The sequence below is a fragment of the Cladosporium halotolerans genome (assembly GCF_011745625.1).
Source record: "Cladosporium halotolerans strain TM138-S3 chromosome Unknown Sca21, whole genome shotgun sequence".
Classification (NCBI taxonomy): Eukaryota; Fungi; Ascomycota; class Dothideomycetes; order Cladosporiales; family Cladosporiaceae; genus Cladosporium; species Cladosporium halotolerans.
The window spans coordinates 62,056-77,521 of NW_027191472.1; the positions used below are offsets into that span (position 1 = coordinate 62,056).

General features: G+C 54.6%; 5 protein-coding genes across 5 annotated transcripts; 2 read left to right on the forward strand and 3 right to left on the reverse strand.

Annotated features, from left to right (window-relative positions):
- The first annotated feature begins 99 nt into the window (after positions 1-99).
- Positions 100-2,326, forward strand: WHR41_06423 (uncharacterized protein). Its single transcript, XM_069375028.1, has 4 exons — positions 100-542; positions 602-909; positions 970-1,755; positions 1,808-2,326. The coding sequence occupies exons 1-4, from the start codon at positions 321-323 to the stop codon at positions 2,187-2,189; spliced, it is 1,698 nt and encodes a 565-aa protein (XP_069228209.1). The 5' UTR covers positions 100-320; the 3' UTR covers positions 2,190-2,326.
- Positions 2,327-2,421: 95 nt separating this feature from the next.
- WHR41_06424 (uncharacterized protein) lies at positions 2,422-3,723 on the reverse strand (the record flags this gene model as incomplete). The annotated part of the gene is made up of 1 exon (XM_069375029.1): positions 2,422-3,723. One exon carries the CDS (start codon positions 3,721-3,723, stop codon positions 2,422-2,424), a length of 1,302 nt encoding a protein of 433 aa, XP_069228291.1.
- Positions 3,724-9,965: 6,242 nt separating this feature from the next.
- Positions 9,966-11,666, forward strand: WHR41_06425 (uncharacterized protein; the record flags this gene model as incomplete). Its single annotated transcript, XM_069375030.1, has 1 exon — positions 9,966-11,666. One exon carries the CDS (start codon positions 9,966-9,968, stop codon positions 11,664-11,666), a length of 1,701 nt encoding a protein of 566 aa, XP_069228207.1.
- Positions 10,915-12,359, reverse strand: WHR41_06426 (uncharacterized protein). Its single transcript, XM_069375031.1, has 2 exons — positions 11,840-12,359; positions 10,915-11,780 (listed from the first exon to the last, which is right to left on the reverse strand). The coding sequence occupies exons 1-2, from the start codon at positions 12,329-12,331 to the stop codon at positions 11,703-11,705; spliced, it is 570 nt and encodes a 189-aa protein (XP_069228205.1). The 5' UTR covers positions 12,332-12,359; the 3' UTR covers positions 10,915-11,702.
- Positions 12,360-12,716: 357 nt separating this feature from the next.
- Positions 12,717-14,673, reverse strand: WHR41_06427 (uncharacterized protein). The gene is made up of 2 exons (XM_069375032.1): positions 14,090-14,673; positions 12,717-14,033 (listed from the first exon to the last, which is right to left on the reverse strand). Exons 1-2 carry the CDS (start codon positions 14,305-14,307, stop codon positions 13,229-13,231), a joined length of 1,023 nt encoding a protein of 340 aa, XP_069228206.1. The 5' UTR covers positions 14,308-14,673; the 3' UTR covers positions 12,717-13,228.
- Between the last annotated feature and the right edge of the window lie 793 nt (positions 14,674-15,466).

Genomic DNA, 15,466 nt, shown 5'->3' on the forward strand with positions numbered 1-15,466 from the left:
TGTGGCCTCGCTAAAATTTTCGCTGCACGCTCTGCCAGCGGCGGCAATTCCCCGCCACGAACAAGGTTTGCGTCTAGCCATCGAAACAGACCAACTCACTTCTGGCCACTTCCCCATGGGGCTCCTCACGGGGCCCCAGGCCATGTCCACCGACCTTGAACAACGCTCCGAGATTTGCTATATAATGCACTCGTTCCTACTCACCAGAAGGGACATTGCTCAAGGCAACAGTTCCTCATCTTCAACAGCATCTCTAACACAAGCATCCCTCCTCTCCATTTGTCAGTAAACCTGCGACTTTACGACGCCCTCATTTCACTATGGCAGAGACACGTACTTTTTCGATATCCGGCGATAGAGAGCCTCAACGCGATGAGAGCATTGCGGCACAAGATCTTTCTCACCTCGCCCGCATCGACACCGCCGTTGCGGCCGAGGCTGCGAGAGCCACGCAGTCCGAAGTCTCCATGACTTTGCTGCAGGGCATCAAGACCTATCCGCATGCCATCGCTTGGTCTGTTCTAGTGTCTACCTGCATCATCGTAAGTCAAACACTTCGCGGCTTTGTGGCATGTGACCCTGTGGCTGACATCCGCGTCAGATGGAAGGTTTTCAAATCGTCCTCATCAACTCTCTCATGGCGCTTCCGGCTTTTCAAATTCGCTTTGGCGAGCCATCGGCCGAAGGTGGTTATCAGCTCAGTGCAGCATGGCAATCTGGACTATCCAACGGAGCCTTGGTCGGTGAGATTATCGGACTCTTCATAGTCGGCTACATCGTCGAGCGAATCGGATACAAGAAGACGATGATCGGCGCATTGGCCCTTGTTACCTGCTTTATCTTCATTGTATTCTTTGCTCAGAGTCTACCGATGCTGCTTGTCGGCGAGATTCTCATGGGTATTCCATGGTCAGTCCATGACGAAATCGGTGACAGTTGCGAGCAGGAAAGGTTCTAATCGTCTTGCAGGGGCGCTTTCCAAACTCTGACGACTACGTACGCCGCTGAAGTCTGTCCAGTGAGCTTGCGCGCATATCTCACCACCTACGTCAACCTCTGCTGGGTCATCGGCCAATTCTTATCTTCTGCCGTGTTGAAGGGCGTTGCCAACGAGACCGGGCCTCTCGGATACAAGCTGCCCTATGGACTTCAATGGATCTGGCCTGTTCCACTGATCGTCGGCATTGCGCTTGCTCCCGAGTCACCTTGGTGGCTCGTCCGAAAGGGTCGCTTTGAAGAAGCCAAGACGCAAGTCCTCCGACTGACCTCCAAAAGCAAAGCCGACTCGTCTTTCAATCCCGATGAGACGGTCAACATGATGGTTTACACGAACGAGCTGGAGAAGGCGAGTACTAGTGGCGCAAGTTACTGGCATTGCTTCAAAGGGACGGATCTTCGACGCACGGAGATCGTCTGCATGGTCTGGGCCATCCAAACCCTTTGCGGCGCTTCTTCTTTCACTGGCTACTCGACCTACTTCTTCCAGCAAGCAGGCCTTGACGTCTCGGCTTCTTTCTCTATGTCGCTTGGCCAGTATGCACTGGGAGCTGTTGGCACCATTCTATCGTGGTTCTTGATGATCAAATTCGGGCGGCGAACACTGTACCTCTGGGGTCAGATCGCAATGGTCTGTCTTTTGGCGATCGTTGGCTTCCTGGGCATCGCACCGAGTTCTTTGGAGGGCGCCCAGTGGGGCATCGGTTCTATGATTTTGCTCTACACCTTCGTCTACGACATGACCGTCGGTCCCGTGTGGTGAGTCTCCATGGCAGCTCTTCGACAGCCTCAGACACTGACCGTACCACAGCTACTCCCTCGTGGCCGAGATCTCTTCTACTCGCCTGCGCAACAAGACCGTGGTCCTCGCCCGCAACCTCTACAATATTACTGGCATCGTTGCCAACGTCCTCACTCCCCACATGCTCAACCCGGACGCATGGAACTGGGGCGCCAAGGCTGGGTTCTTCTGGGCTGCTTCCGGCGCCTTGTGTGCCGTTTGGACTTACTTCCGCGTGCCTGAGCCGAAGGGCCGCTCTTACGCGGAGATGGATATGCTGTTCGACGCGCACGTGTCTGCTCGCAAGTTTAAGCAGACAAGTGTCGGGTCTTTTGCGACAGCGGGTGCAAACAGCGAATACGGCAAGGATGTGAAGGTCGCTTCCGCGCACGTTGACAAGGTTGATGCTTGAGGGGCACATCCATAAGAGGGGTGATTGAGGCACACGACGACAAGACTGATGCATGAGGAGCACGAACTGATTGATTTGGGGGCATAAGTAGTATGTTGGCTCTTCAACAACAAATCCAACGAGACTTTGGAGCAAAACGTTTCACTTTCTCCAGGGACGTGACGGATACCATAAGGGTCAGAGGCATATGGATCCAATTGATCATGTACCGCTTGGAGCTCGGCACCGGACCCTAGGTGAGCCTGCTTCCTGAAGTAGGCACTCTTCTACAGTACGCTGGTCGAAATTTCCAGAACTCGGAGCGATCAATTGGCTCCTCTTTGAAAGATCGGTCCCCTCCATCGATGAATCGGCGCATGGGGAGGAACCAATTCTTGCTTTCCAGATACTTCTCAACGTCGTCTTCCAAAACCAGCTCAAGTCCGATAGCAGCAACCTTGTCAAATGACTCGTCTGGGCTTTGAGGCCCTTGTGCGCCATGATCTCTGCTGTCGCAGATCTTTCCCTGATCAGTGAATCTCTTGGAGATAAGCCAGTTTAGGATCATGGGGTGCGACTGTGCAGCTTTGAAGGCACTGACGAGCTCGCCATCTTTGCTGTAGCTTAAAATCGCACCAATCCGGACAATCATCTTCACCATTTCAAGATGTCCAGATTTGCATGCGGCCATGAGCGGCGTTCCCTCCTCACCACCCTCCATATTTAGCAAGGCTCCAGCTTGCATCAAGCGCATGAAGCTGATACAGCGGCCTTTGTACGCGTAGGAGTAGAGTTTGGTAGAATTCTTGGACTTTCGTCTGAATGCCAGGACACACCTGCGTACACACTGTGGGGTGAGTCGGGCAATTGGCCGGCAGGACAATAGCGATTGATGATCCAAAAGTGGAGTACCATCATTGAGCGCCTTGATCCATTCGCCAACCAACATTAAGAGGGAATAATACCCATCTGAGCTCGCGGACTTCAAGTCTGACATTGTAGCAACCGGCTCAATACGCCATAGTCGTTTGAATACATTCAACTTCCCATGAAGTGCTGCAAGATTGAGCGCGGTCCTTTGCTTAGAACTTTTGGCTCGGATATCCGCACCATGTTCGATCAGTAAAACCACGATCTCCAGGTTACCGAACGCGGCAGCGACCATGAGAGGGGTCTCCATCCGGAAAGATCCCATGTCGATGTTCTTCGTGTGTAAGAGAAGCATACGCGTGATTTCTCCACTGCCACGCCAGGCTGCCATATGCAATGAGGTGAAACCATTAGCATCACGTTGGTCGATGTCGAAACCGTGCTTCAAAAGTACTTTGGCAGTCTCGACTTGGTTGAACTCAGCAGACGCATGTAGGGCTGTACCACCAAGGCTCGAGGTCTCCTCGAAACCATTTTCGGGATCTAGTACCCACATTCTTCTCCGCAGGCGAACCGTTGCGTCGAACGTGTTAGGTGGACGGGCCGTCAGCAAGAAGTCCAGACCGTCATGATTGCCTGACGCTGCGGCCACATATGCCATTTGACCCAAGACGGGTCCCTGCATTTTGGGGGAAGTTGACAAGAATCGCTGGAGCGGCTGTAACATCACGCCCTGAGCTGCCAAAAGATCAAAGACAGAGCAAAAGTAAGGTACGTGTTTGCCGCAACTCTGACCCTTCATTTCTATTCCCGTGGCTTGCAGGAATGATACAAACTCCGCATGCCCCTCGATCAGGGCGAAAGTCATTGTTGTGCAAGAGCATGAGAAAGGCAGGCGCAAATCAAAACCTCCTGAAGCGATGCTTCTCAATAATCCAGATCTCCCCGGTTTATTATTGCAAGAATGTGATCCGAAATCGTCTCTTGCAGCCTTGCATTTCCTGAAGAAGCTGCCCACAATGTCCCAAGGGGATTGACATTTTCGCATGCCGAGTCGGATTCTACAAGCAGGGCTGCGACAGCTTTGTGGTTCCCCAAGGACGCGTACACAGAAGGTGTCAATCCTGTCTTGTCGAGAGCTCTTGGGTCAGCTCCCGCTCGAAGCAAGAGCTCTGTATGCTCTACCAGACCATACTCTGCCGCTATGTGTAGCGGTGTCGTACCGTCATATGGATGTCGATAACCATGATCAGCACCATTCTCGAGCAGAAGCTTCGCGGTTGCAATTTTGATATGACCTCCAGTGCAAGCAACCCAAAGAGGAGAAGGGACCTCAAGCTTAGACTCGATACGATCATAGGCTTTGCCTGCCAACAAGAGCGGATAGAGGGAGCTCTCTGAGCTTGCTTTTGCAGCTTGCTGGAGAGGCCCGAGGAAATAACTTCTCCCACGAGATCTGAGCGTATATTTGGTGTAGACAAAACGACATCCTCGTTCCAGTAATAACTTAACACACTCGTGAGAGGCTCGCATGGCTGCGACAGTCAGAGCGTTCTCGCCGACATCATTGCAAAAGTTGATGTCAGCCCCAGAGTCCAACAGTATTTCGAGGAGTACCGATGAGTAGCGTATCGCACTCATCATCAGAGGTGTCGAGCATTTTCTGTCCAGCGCTCTCCTGTTGACATTAGCGCCGCCTTTCAAAAGCAATCTCAAAATAGACTTTCGAGCCGACATTGATATTTTGGAGTTTTTCAAGACCAAGTGTAGGATTGTGTCCCCGTCCTTGGTCAATGAGTTCAATTGCTTTGTCCTAGACAGTGCCTCTTGGACGCAAGGCGCTGGAACCACTTGTCGACACAACTCCTGGAAAGGAGAGAGAGAAAGCCTTCCAAACCCTTGTTCGTCTACGTCGGTACCGGTGCTCAACATTGCATTCAGAAGTTCTTCTCGTCTTAGGCTGCAAGCGACTTCAAACGCGTCGGTTTCGGTGAAAAGCTTTTGCCAGACTTCGGTAGGACAACTTTGCCGGAGAAGCTCACAAATTGCTTTCGTGCAAGCAGTAGCTTCTGAGGTCATGTCACATTGCACGGCAAGTCGATGCCGAAGGCCTGAATCAGTATTCTGAACAAAGATTGATCCTCGTCTCGAAGTGCTTGTCGACGACTTTTCCGCAGGATGATAAGATAACACTCTAGGAGCGCAGAGCATCCGAGACAATCTTGTAATTCATCATGCCCGTTATCTGCTATCCATTTGACAAGGGAAGTTGCATGCGTCGCTTTGCATACTTCAGCATCAGTAAATCGCGTTTCAAGAAACTCGAAAAGCTTTTGAAGATTCTCCGGAAGCTGAGATATGTCTGTATGGTCAAATGAGTGGAATGAGTCGATCAAAAAGTCAATGCCCGCCTGGAAATCTGAATGGCTCCATCCGAGTGCTTCGGGCGTGCCCAAAACGATCTTGAAAGGCTCGTATGATTCGCAAAGAGACCGCACGGCCAGTTGAAGAACTGTTGTGCCATCTCGAGCCTCAGCGTTACAGTCGCTACCGTGGTCGAGAAGCAGATGCATCATATCAGTGCGTGCTAATGAGGTCGCGGCGAGAAGCGGCGAGAATCCCGAACCGTCGCGAAGATGCAAAGAAGATGCGATAGCATCCTGAGATACTTGAGATATTAGCAAATGCGCTAGCAAATGACCTTTCGGATTGTACGCTAGCTCATGCCACACGGTCCTCCGACGATGATCAGCCACTGTCAAATTGGAGTCGTGCGCAAGAAGCAACTCCAGAGCCGCCGACAAATCTTTGGCACTGCACTGAAGAGGATCTAGGGCCGCCCAGAACATGAGAGCACTAGAGCAACGGCTGTCCAAGTTCAGCACATGCGCTTTGCCGGAAAGCAGACTCTTCAACACCGTCAAGAAGCCGCAATCCGTACCATTCTCACATGCAGCCCTCAGCAGATAGGCGAGAGGGGTGGACTCATCCTTGCCGCGGAGGTTGACATCCGCCCCTTGCAGGATCAAATAATCGACCACCCTCCAAGAGCTCTCTTCGCAAGCCAAATGGAGTAGCCCATTTCCCCCACACTGGTGATTCGCATGGACCGCGGATTTTTGGAATATCCATTGAAACATCCCCAAGTCGTCGGATCGACAGCATTGCCAAAGTGTCTGCTCCCAATCAAATGAATCAAGATCTGTGTCTTTTGTGAGCTTAATTAGGGCGTCTGTATCAATTGCATTTGGTCCGCCAGCCTCAACAAGGCGCGACAGCATTCTTGCAACAACCAATCGATCTTTGTTCACAATCTGGTTCGGTTCAAGGTGGCGTAGATAAACGAACTTGTCCGGCGAAGGGTCCTCCAGGACAAGTTCCGCCGTGTCAGCATCGATCACGGCTCCTGATGCCATCAATGGTTCGAGTGCGCCAGCCATGAAAGCAATGTACGTCGTCGAAATCCTTGTCTGCTCAGATTTCCGGTAATCAATGCTGACGTCAGCGCCCAAATCCAGAAGAGCCTTCAAAGCTGGCCTCAAGGTCGTCCGCGCATCCCAACCGTATTCTCTGATCCTCTGCCTCAGGTCGTGAATTCCCCAGGAGCAGTCCAGGGCGTTGTCACCGAGTAGAAGGCAATGAAGAGGGGTTCCCAATGCACTGTGCTGATTGATGGAGTCTATGGGGCTGGACAGCAAAGCAAAAAGGTGTTCAAAATGGAACATCGCAGCGAAATGGAGCTCCGTCGAGTGGTCGGCGATTCCGAGTGCAACTAACCAGTTGTGCACATTGTAATCTGGGTCAACAGACAAATCGATTGACCTTGCATTGTGAGGTTCCGAGTCGTTTCCTCGCAGCACCGACGTCGGGGCATCACTGAGAGCCGTACGAAGATTTTCGAAGATACCACGCGCCCCGCTGATGATGAGAAGCATCCTCCAGACACTGAAATTAGGTCTTTGTGGGCAGCAAAAAAGTCGGGCCGTCAAGTCATCTCGCACTTTGCAGCATTTTCCGTTCCTTGCGTAAAAATGCCAAGCAAGGGCTGCATGTAGGTAGAAAGGGAAAGTTTTGAGCCAAGCGAGCATAGAGCTGAAGTCTTTGAGAATACTTGTGCTGGGCAGAGTGATGTTGAGAGCGGTGAGGCATATCTTTGCTTTGTAAGCGCTGGCGAGCGCGTGGTCCCACCGATATCTTGAGAGGTGCGGTTTGCGAACGGTGTCGAGCGTTCGTAAGTATTCTTCGACAGTGAAATGTGCAAATTGTACCGTGTTGTCATCTGCCGAACGCCGGATGAGGCTCCCGCAACTGACAAAGATTTCATGAGGATCTATCAAGTCGACTGGGTCCAGCGAAGTCGCTTCAAGGCTCAGAGAGACGGCCTCGCACAGCTGCCGGACGCCAAGGACACTGTGAGACTGGGTGAGCCATATCAACGTCCTTTCTACGAGGAGGCAGGCACTTTCGCTCCGCTCGTTCGCTCGCTCGAGGATCCGGTCATAGGTTGATTCAAGCGTGCGTAGAAGACTCTTCAGTGCTTCCAACCTTTCTCGGTCAGAAGTAAGGCTGCAGAGATGATCGAGCTGACAAGCGACCCATTGGAACCTTGCAGGCATTAGGAACCAGCCTCACTCGCTGGATAGTGGAAAATACTTACATTCCGTCAGCCAACCCCGCTAATTTCTCCACAATTTCGTCTTTGATATTCGCATCCTTGATGCGAAGTTTGCCCAATTGTATACGCTTCTGGATTTGCGCAGGGACGTACAAGCGGAGGTCTTGACTCTCGGCGGCAATGGAAAGCTCCTCGAAATTGCATAGAAGTGGCGCAAACTCGGCTTCTCTGCGGCTGAACAGAAGCAGCCTCACATGCGTGAATTGGTCTGTCAACGATACTAACACCTCGAGGATATCTGCAGCGTTGTCGAATTCGTCGATCCCGTCGACAATCACCGAGACATCGCTGATTGAACGTAGCATTTCTCGCAGCGTCACCAGCAATCCAGTCTTACTGTGCACCCATGTTACTGAAGCTATGTCGTCGGTGATACAAGACTTGTCGCTTAAAATGCTCATACACCTTTGGTGTTGCCGTGCAAGCTGCCCAATGAAGCAACTCAAGACGCTTAAAAGCCGCTGCGGAGAACTGAGCCCAGGTCGGCAGTAATAGAAAATCACTGCACGATCGACAGCTGCATCCTTGGCAGTTGCTTCGATTGAAAGGGCAGAAAGGACGGATTTGCCAGCTCCCGGGATACCGTGCACCCACAGCCTTGAGCCGGTAGTCGCCAACCACATACGGAAGGCTGTGTTCTGTTCAAAGAACCAAACACCAGTGCCGCTTTGATGCAGCTCCAAATTGCTACGCCATGACTGGTCCGCGGCGTCGGCTCCAACTAAGCGGAGCAATCTACGGTTCTCTTTCGTAGTATGAACTTTGCAGAGGTTGTCGACAGTAAGCCTCACTTGGTCAAATTTGAGAGAAAGCTCCTCTTCGGCTTGATCGAAAGCAAGTATGGCGTCGAGAACGTCTAAGGAAAGAGCAAGGTCAAATCCAGACTTGTGTCGTTCCATCTCTGCAAGAAATTCGTCCGTTTCCGCAGAGGTGATCGGCCACCTGAGAGTCCTTTTTGTCTTCTGCATGAGCGAAATACCCTTCTCCTTTGGGTCGGCTTTTTCTAATTTGTCACGTATGTTTTCCAAAGTCTTCTGACATTCCGAGACTTGCTATGACGGTATTTGCGACTGCAATGGTTTTTCACCGAGTCTATTCTCAAGGCTAGCCAGGCCTTGTAATAAACCGAAAAGCGCTTGTACCTCGCGGAGCAACCTTCGAGAGTCCTTGCTTGCATGCTTACAAGCAATGACTGTATTCCAAGTGCGAGCTATGACGATGTCCGTCAATGCCACCAAGCCCGCAATCCCTGAAGCCACGGATAGTGGCTCCATGATTTGCTGCTCTTGCAGTAAGCCCTTGCCTCAAAAAGTTGTGCTTGAGAATATGCGAGGGCCGTCCGTCGGCTCTCGAACGATCGTAATGCCTAGTAGACACTGGCAGTCTAGCTCGATAGTATATGAGTGAGTTGTTTCTGCTGGTGAGACACAGGTGGAGTTGTTGGTATTTGGATGGACTGATGAACTGAAGAAGGCGCAGCGAGATATGCGTCACTGTAGACTTGCAGCATCTGAAATTGTAAGACTCGACAAGGCACGGAGCTGAAACTACACACCTTTATTGCAACAAGGCTGTACAGGGTCATCGCCTTGCGGCTGAGCTGCAGTACACCCTCTTCAAAATGGAGGCTTGCAGTAGCTCTCCGCTGCGCCCAACAGTAGCCCCCTTGCCAGCGTGATGTACCACGAGGCTCGCGCCACTGCCACAATCATACTGATGATGATGGCCCTTTTTTTCCGACGAACGGCTTATCATGCCGCGTTCTAACGGGCCGCTTGCCCACGCAGACTGATGTCGATCTCGGCATCCAAAGAATACATAAAAGCCGCAGCGAGAGGCAATGATGCTCTTTCCAGAGGCTAAGTCTTTGCTATGGCATCAAAACAGACTAATCAGCTTCGAGACGGAGACTACACATCCTTCGTGGCAGTGCCTATGATGGTGTTGCAACATTTTCGGAATGACATCGTCACTTCTGATGATATACTAGTGCCCAATGCTATGCAGGCACGGCTGAACTTCGGATCAGCTCCGCATCGCGCCAACGTCAGAGGTCGAACTTTTGGAGCGCCAGCGATGAGTCCATACGAATTTCTCAAAGCAGACTGCGCGACAACGCTATGAGGCTTGCGCCTCTCTCACGCACCGCAAAAACACGCCTCAGACCCGCTCCAATCCAAACGCCATCTCTCCTCCAACCCCGTCACAACCCCCCCAAACCGCCAGCCAAACGCAACCCCAAACCTATCATCATGCCGCCGCCACAACCAGACTACACGACCTGGTCCACGCCCGACCTAATCTCGCACATCCACGCCCTGGAATCCCGCCTCCACCAATCCGCCGATCCCTCAGCCTCGCGGCCACCGCCCTTCAAAAAGCCCCGCAAAGCCCACAAGCCCTTTGACCCTTCGCGGTACACGACGCGATTGATCGCGCTGCGCTTCGCGTACCTGGGCGGCGCGTACAATGGCTTCGAGCACCACACGAACAACAAGACGCCATTACCGACGATCGAGGAGGAGCTGTGGAAAGCGCTGCGCAAGACCAAGTTGATTTTCCCGGATTTTAAGGAGGGGCGGGAGGAGGAGGTGTGCTGGGATGGGGTGGATTATAGCAAGTGTGGACGGACGGATCGGGGTGTGAGTGCGTTTGGGCAGGTTATTGGTGTGAGGGTTAGGAGTGCGAGGGGTGTGAAGCCGAAGGCTAAAAAGGCTAAGGAAGGAGAGGATGTGGAAAAGGCGGAGGGCGGCGATGTCGCTATTGCTGATGCAAATGCTGCTGGAGCTGTAGAAGGCAAAGGTGCGGAGGCTGGTGAGGAACAGCCCGAGCCTGAGTTCGATCCTGTACTGGACGAGCTACCTTACATGCACCTCTTGAACAAAGTGCTGCCGCCGGACATTCGCATTCTCGCATGGTGTCCCAATCCTCCTGAAGACTTCAGCGCACGCTTCAACTGCAAAGAACGTCGGTACCGGTATTTCTTCACAAACCCTGCCTACACACCTCTGCCCGGTAGCAGCAGCACGGCGCCAGGCGAAGGCTGGTTGAACATCCCTGCAATGCAAGAGGCGGCGAAGAAGTACGAGGGCCTGCATGACTTCCGCAACTTCTGCAAGATCGACGCCAGCAAGCAGATCACCAATTTCCAGCGACGAATCTTCCACGCCGGCATCCACATTGTCGGTCCCAAAGAGGACCCCGCTAACCTGGCCAGCCAGACCGGCCAGGTCAGAGCGGCGTCAGAGCAAGGCGAGGAGGAGCGAGGCGTGGTGACGCACGGCCCGCAGCTGTACTGGTTCGAGGTACGTGGCTCCGCTTTCCTTTGGCATCAAGTGCGCCACCTGATCGCAGTTCTTTTCCTCGTCGGGCAAGGGTATGAGCAGCCCTCCATCGTAGACCGGCTGCTTGATGTGGAAGAGAATCCCACGCGGCCGGCGTACGAGATGGCGAGCGATGCCCCGCTCGTGCTGTGGGACTGCGTGTTTCCCGATCCTGAGAAGCTAAGCCAGGCCGATCATGATTCGGAGGCGGGCCAGACCGGGTACGAGGATGGCCTCAACTGGATCTACGTCGGTGACAGCCGCGGCGGACAGGACAAGTCGAAGCGCAACGCCGCCGGTGTCGAAGACGGTAAGTACGGTCGCAACGGCATCATGGAGGACCTGTGGGCGCTGTGGCGGAGGCGTAAGATGGACGAGATACTGGCTGGCAGTCTCATGAACGTGATCGGCCAGCAAGGGAAGCCCATCGAGCTTCCAGTGGCTGAGGCTCCTGCGAAGAGCGATCGCTTGTTTGACGGCAGCGAGGTTCCGCGGACGGTAGGCAAGTACATTCCGGTAATGCAGCGTGAGCGTCAGGAGGGATTCGAAGTAATGAACGCGCGCTATGCTGCTCGTAAGGGCCTGGTGTATCCGCGCCCCGCGGCGGAAGATACCAATGGAGACGAATAACCGTCGTAAATAGAATTAGAAACGGCATGAAATCTCTCAAGTCTTCGGCTCGTACAAGCAAGCTCTCGCCCCCCGCCACACTTCTTCCAGAACCTCACGTCGAGGCAACGTGCTCTGTAAATTCGACTCGGTCAGTCAACCGTACTTGTATTCGGATATGAAGACGATCATACCGGGAAGACAACCACAACCCCCTCCTCGCCCTCGACCACAATACACAAGTAGAACCTCACCTCGAATCCCTTGAAAGCCTCGTGGATAAAGACATCTCTCACTGCGCTGGCTGCGATGAACCGAGTACTGCCTCCCCACAGCCAGCTCCCGCCCGCTGTTGCCGTTTGAACTCCTAGACCACGGACGACGAGCAGGGATTCGGATGTGTAGCCTTTGCGCAGTGCGAAGTAGAACGTTGCAGCATAGGCGGCGAGGCGAAGGAGGGGCGGGAGATGGCTTGGATTGGGGAGGTGAGGTTGCAGCGCTGGGAGAGGCGATGATTTGAGGTGTGCATATTCGCCGAGCAGAGCGAGAATGAGGGCGAGGGCCGCGACTAGACGAAGCGTTGTATGTAAGGCGGCGAGCAGATGCGAGGTAAGCGTTTTGGGCGTGGAGCTCGTGGAATAGGTGTACAGGACCGTTGTTGGGGTTGGCCGTCTGGTTGTGAGCATTTTCGAGGTGAGCCGTGCGAAGTCTGTCGCTTTTCGTCGAAGACGTCAAGGGAGGTTGATGTTGATTAAGCTCTTTAGGTACGGGACTCTCCCGTGTCGCTGTAATGCGATTGGCGGCGCGCTTTGCTCGCGGACTTTCGATCAACCTCATCTCTCGGTGACCGCCATTAGCGCCGGAGCCTACCGAGCCAATCAACGCTGGTTCTTTGGAATTGGACTGAATTTGAACCGTCCCTGATCAACCTCACCTGTGGGAGGCACCCACTAGCGCCGGTGCCCCCCGCGCCAATGAGCGTCGAGGCTGTAGAGAGAGCAAGCAGGAGCAGCATCCAGTGCTCTGAAACAACCAGTCCTGGAACAAGTGTCGATCATTGTCTTTCGGCTTGAATGACACTGCGATGCAATATGTTGCGCAAGGTTGGCTTGTGTGCATTTGTGTGCCACACCAGCCGAGACAACAGAGTAACACTGACGGCGACTCGCCAATCATTCAGAGCTGGCAACGCGGCTGGTGTGGTATTGACATTAAATACAGGGTCAAGTCATTAAAGCATAAGGTAAGTGTGTAGCGTTCAAGCGTTCATCGTAAGCACTCCCCAATCAAAACCGCATCCCTCGGCCCTTCTCTCCAGCAGCGTCCTCAGCCTGCTGTTTCTTTCCAATCCCATTTGGCTGCCAGTTGGCTGTCCTTGCGATTGAGCCGGGCATGCACATGTCGTGCTGCCCTTTGTAGCTTGCGGCGTCTTCTGTGCTAGGAGCTTGCTTATGCGGTGCCATTGCAGTTCGCCAAGTCAGCATCAAGGCTGCGTTTCGCAGTCCTTGGCCTGATCGTATGTATGCCTCATTGGGCAGAACTCGTCATCAAGAACATGTCGTCCACCAAGGAGTTCCACCAGCTCAATCAGCCGGCACGACCTCGTTGACAGTCACCAGCTCCCCACCCTTCGCAACAGCAACAGCATCCAGCCCGGGCTCGCCCACAATCTGCAGCGAGTCCACACACCGCAGCATCTCCTCCACCCATTTCTCCTGCTCCACCTTCAGCCGCATCTGCTGCTTCGCCATCCTGCTCCGCTTCACTTTCATGCCAGGCGTGTCGCCCATAGCCGCCAGAACAGGCGACATGCGAGGCGACGTGGCGGCACTACGCGCCTCGTCGGTCGCAGGCGTCGTCGGGGCCGAGAGGATTGCGTCGAGCTCCAGGCACTGCAGAATAAGGTCCTCGATGCCGTTGCGCGTAGTCGCAGCCTTGGGCGCCACGAGCTCGAAGTAGTCCTCGCCCCAGAGCGGGTCCTTGGCGAGCGCGTCGCGCAAGCTGTCGAGGAAGAAGATGAAGCTGGGCAGCGTGGGGCCGTCGAGCGTGAAGGGGTAGTGGACGTCCGACAGCAGGCAGGCGGCGTACAGCAGGCGGATGGTGAACTCGGAGTCGAGCGTGTGCGCGACGACGCAGCCCGGGCAGCCGCGCGTGTAGGACCAGTCGCGCTCGCGGTCCAGGAAGCACTGTAGCCAGAGGAAGGCGGCGCGCGCGGAGGAAGTGTAGGCGAATTCGTGGTCGGCGGGTTTGTCAGAGCGGGTGTAGTGGGCGGCGGTGGAGGCGGCTTTGTCGAAGAGTTCGATGATGGGGACGAGGAGGGCGTGGAGGATGTCGCGGTTGAGGAGGAAGGAGGGGATTAATGAGGGGTCGTTGTGGTCGTCGCAGAACCTGTGACGTTTTGTTAGGGTCTGGAGAGATGGTGACAAATGATGGAGGCGACTCACTCGTAATCGTAATGCTCTGCAAGATGGTCGCGCAGGATGTTGAAGCCTCCGCTCTGAGCAAGACTCTCCAGGTCGCCTGTCTTTACGACGAATGGGGACCCGTGGGGTAGTGAGGTGGACATCTGGAGAGGAACAACGGCGGGCATTGTTTGCTCCTCGGTGTCGAGTCCGGGGTTGTGGTTCTCAGGCGTGGAGAGAGCGTCCACTCTTCGGTCCATCCTCGATCAGTTCGTGGGCATTCCCTCTATATCTACGAGGGCCGGGTGGTTAGGGCGAGGTACGCCCGAAGGAGGCTCAGTGGCTCTCGGGCGTGGCGAGTCGGAGGGCGTGTCAGGGTCTTGCGCCGTTCGTTCGCCCCGGCGCGCAGAACCTAGATGGCAGCAAGGCTTCAGCCGCTAACACGCGTCGCAGGGGGAGATGTAGCGAAGTTGAGGCGAGAGCAATAGTGCAGTACAACAACGACAGAGCGAACGGGCGAGACGGTGGAAGAGCAGCTAGCCCGCTCTCTATCTGCTACGGCTGGACGCTGCAAGCTGCCACCCTGCCTTCACGTCCACCGCGCGCCAGCTAGCTGCTGACCAGGCTTGCGGCGCTAACCTTGGGCGCCAGCGCATAACAGTGGTAGTAAGGATCGATAGCGCGCGCGTCGATAAAGACAACAAGCCGGCGCGGACGCAGTGCCGGCGCACAACACGTGCGCGAGCCGTGGTCACACGCACGTCGCGAGGAGACGCCTGGCTCGGCGGCCGCGGCAGCCCGCTCCCTTGCCACTCTACAATCACCGCTACCAGGCCACGCCCCACGCACGCGCCGGTTCACAGGGCAGCTGATCCGGCAGGCTCCGGCTAATGGTATGCGAAAGGTTACAGTACTTGAGACACTCGCCGAGGCAGCCGGTGCTTACAGGAGGAGTTGCTTCTTGCAGCCTCGCCCGCCGGGATGTCGAGGGTGCATCAGCACACACAGCGCATGTGAAGAGCGGCACAGGCGTCCAGCCATCTCGGCGGGGCCTGGAAAGGCGCTTTCTCGGTATTACAGCCAGATTTGTCCGCCAAGTGGACGTCGAATGGAGATTGTGCCATGGAGAAAAATGGGCTTTCGCTCGGTGGAGCGTGAAGTCTCGCACGGATTGCTTCTGGAAGAAAGATGTGGGCCCGCGTCCGACTGCCGCGCGATGGCCCGATAGAGAAGTGATGAGCCGGCAGCGCATCCGCGCGTCGATTAGATTCGAGCGATGCCACGGACGCGAGTGTTTCATTGGAGCAAGCCGAGGCTCGAGGCGGCGTTCGCTGGCGCGGCACTCAGCGCGCACCCAGGTTTTGGCGAAGAAGCGGTGGAAGGATTTGTGCAGAGGGTTTTGACGAAGGGCTGATGCAA

What these genes read in the sequence shown, in the direction of transcription:
- WHR41_06427 (XM_069375032.1), bottom strand. Translation starts at nt 14,307, where the DNA reads ATGGACCGAAGAGTGGACGCTCTCTCCACGCCTGAGAACCACAACCCC. An exon ending in GCAGAGCATTACGATTACGA is followed by an intron (nt 14,034 to 14,089) that starts GTGAGTCGCCTC and finishes AAAACGTCACAG; the next exon opens with GTTCTGCGACGACCACAACG.
- WHR41_06423 (XM_069375028.1), top strand. Translation starts at nt 321, where the DNA reads ATGGCAGAGACACGTACTTTTTCGATATCCGGCGATAGAGAGCCTCAA. An exon ending in TAGTGTCTACCTGCATCATC is followed by an intron (nt 543 to 601) that starts GTAAGTCAAACA and finishes CATCCGCGTCAG; the next exon opens with ATGGAAGGTTTTCAAATCGT. An exon ending in ATTCTCATGGGTATTCCATG is followed by an intron (nt 910 to 969) that starts GTCAGTCCATGA and finishes ATCGTCTTGCAG; the next exon opens with GGGCGCTTTCCAAACTCTGA.
- WHR41_06426 (XM_069375031.1), bottom strand. Translation starts at nt 12,331, where the DNA reads ATGCTCACAACCAGACGGCCAACCCCAACAACGGTCCTGTACACCTAT. An exon ending in GGGTTGTGGTTGTCTTCCCG is followed by an intron (nt 11,781 to 11,839) that starts GTATGATCGTCT and finishes TCGAATTTACAG; the next exon opens with AGCACGTTGCCTCGACGTGA.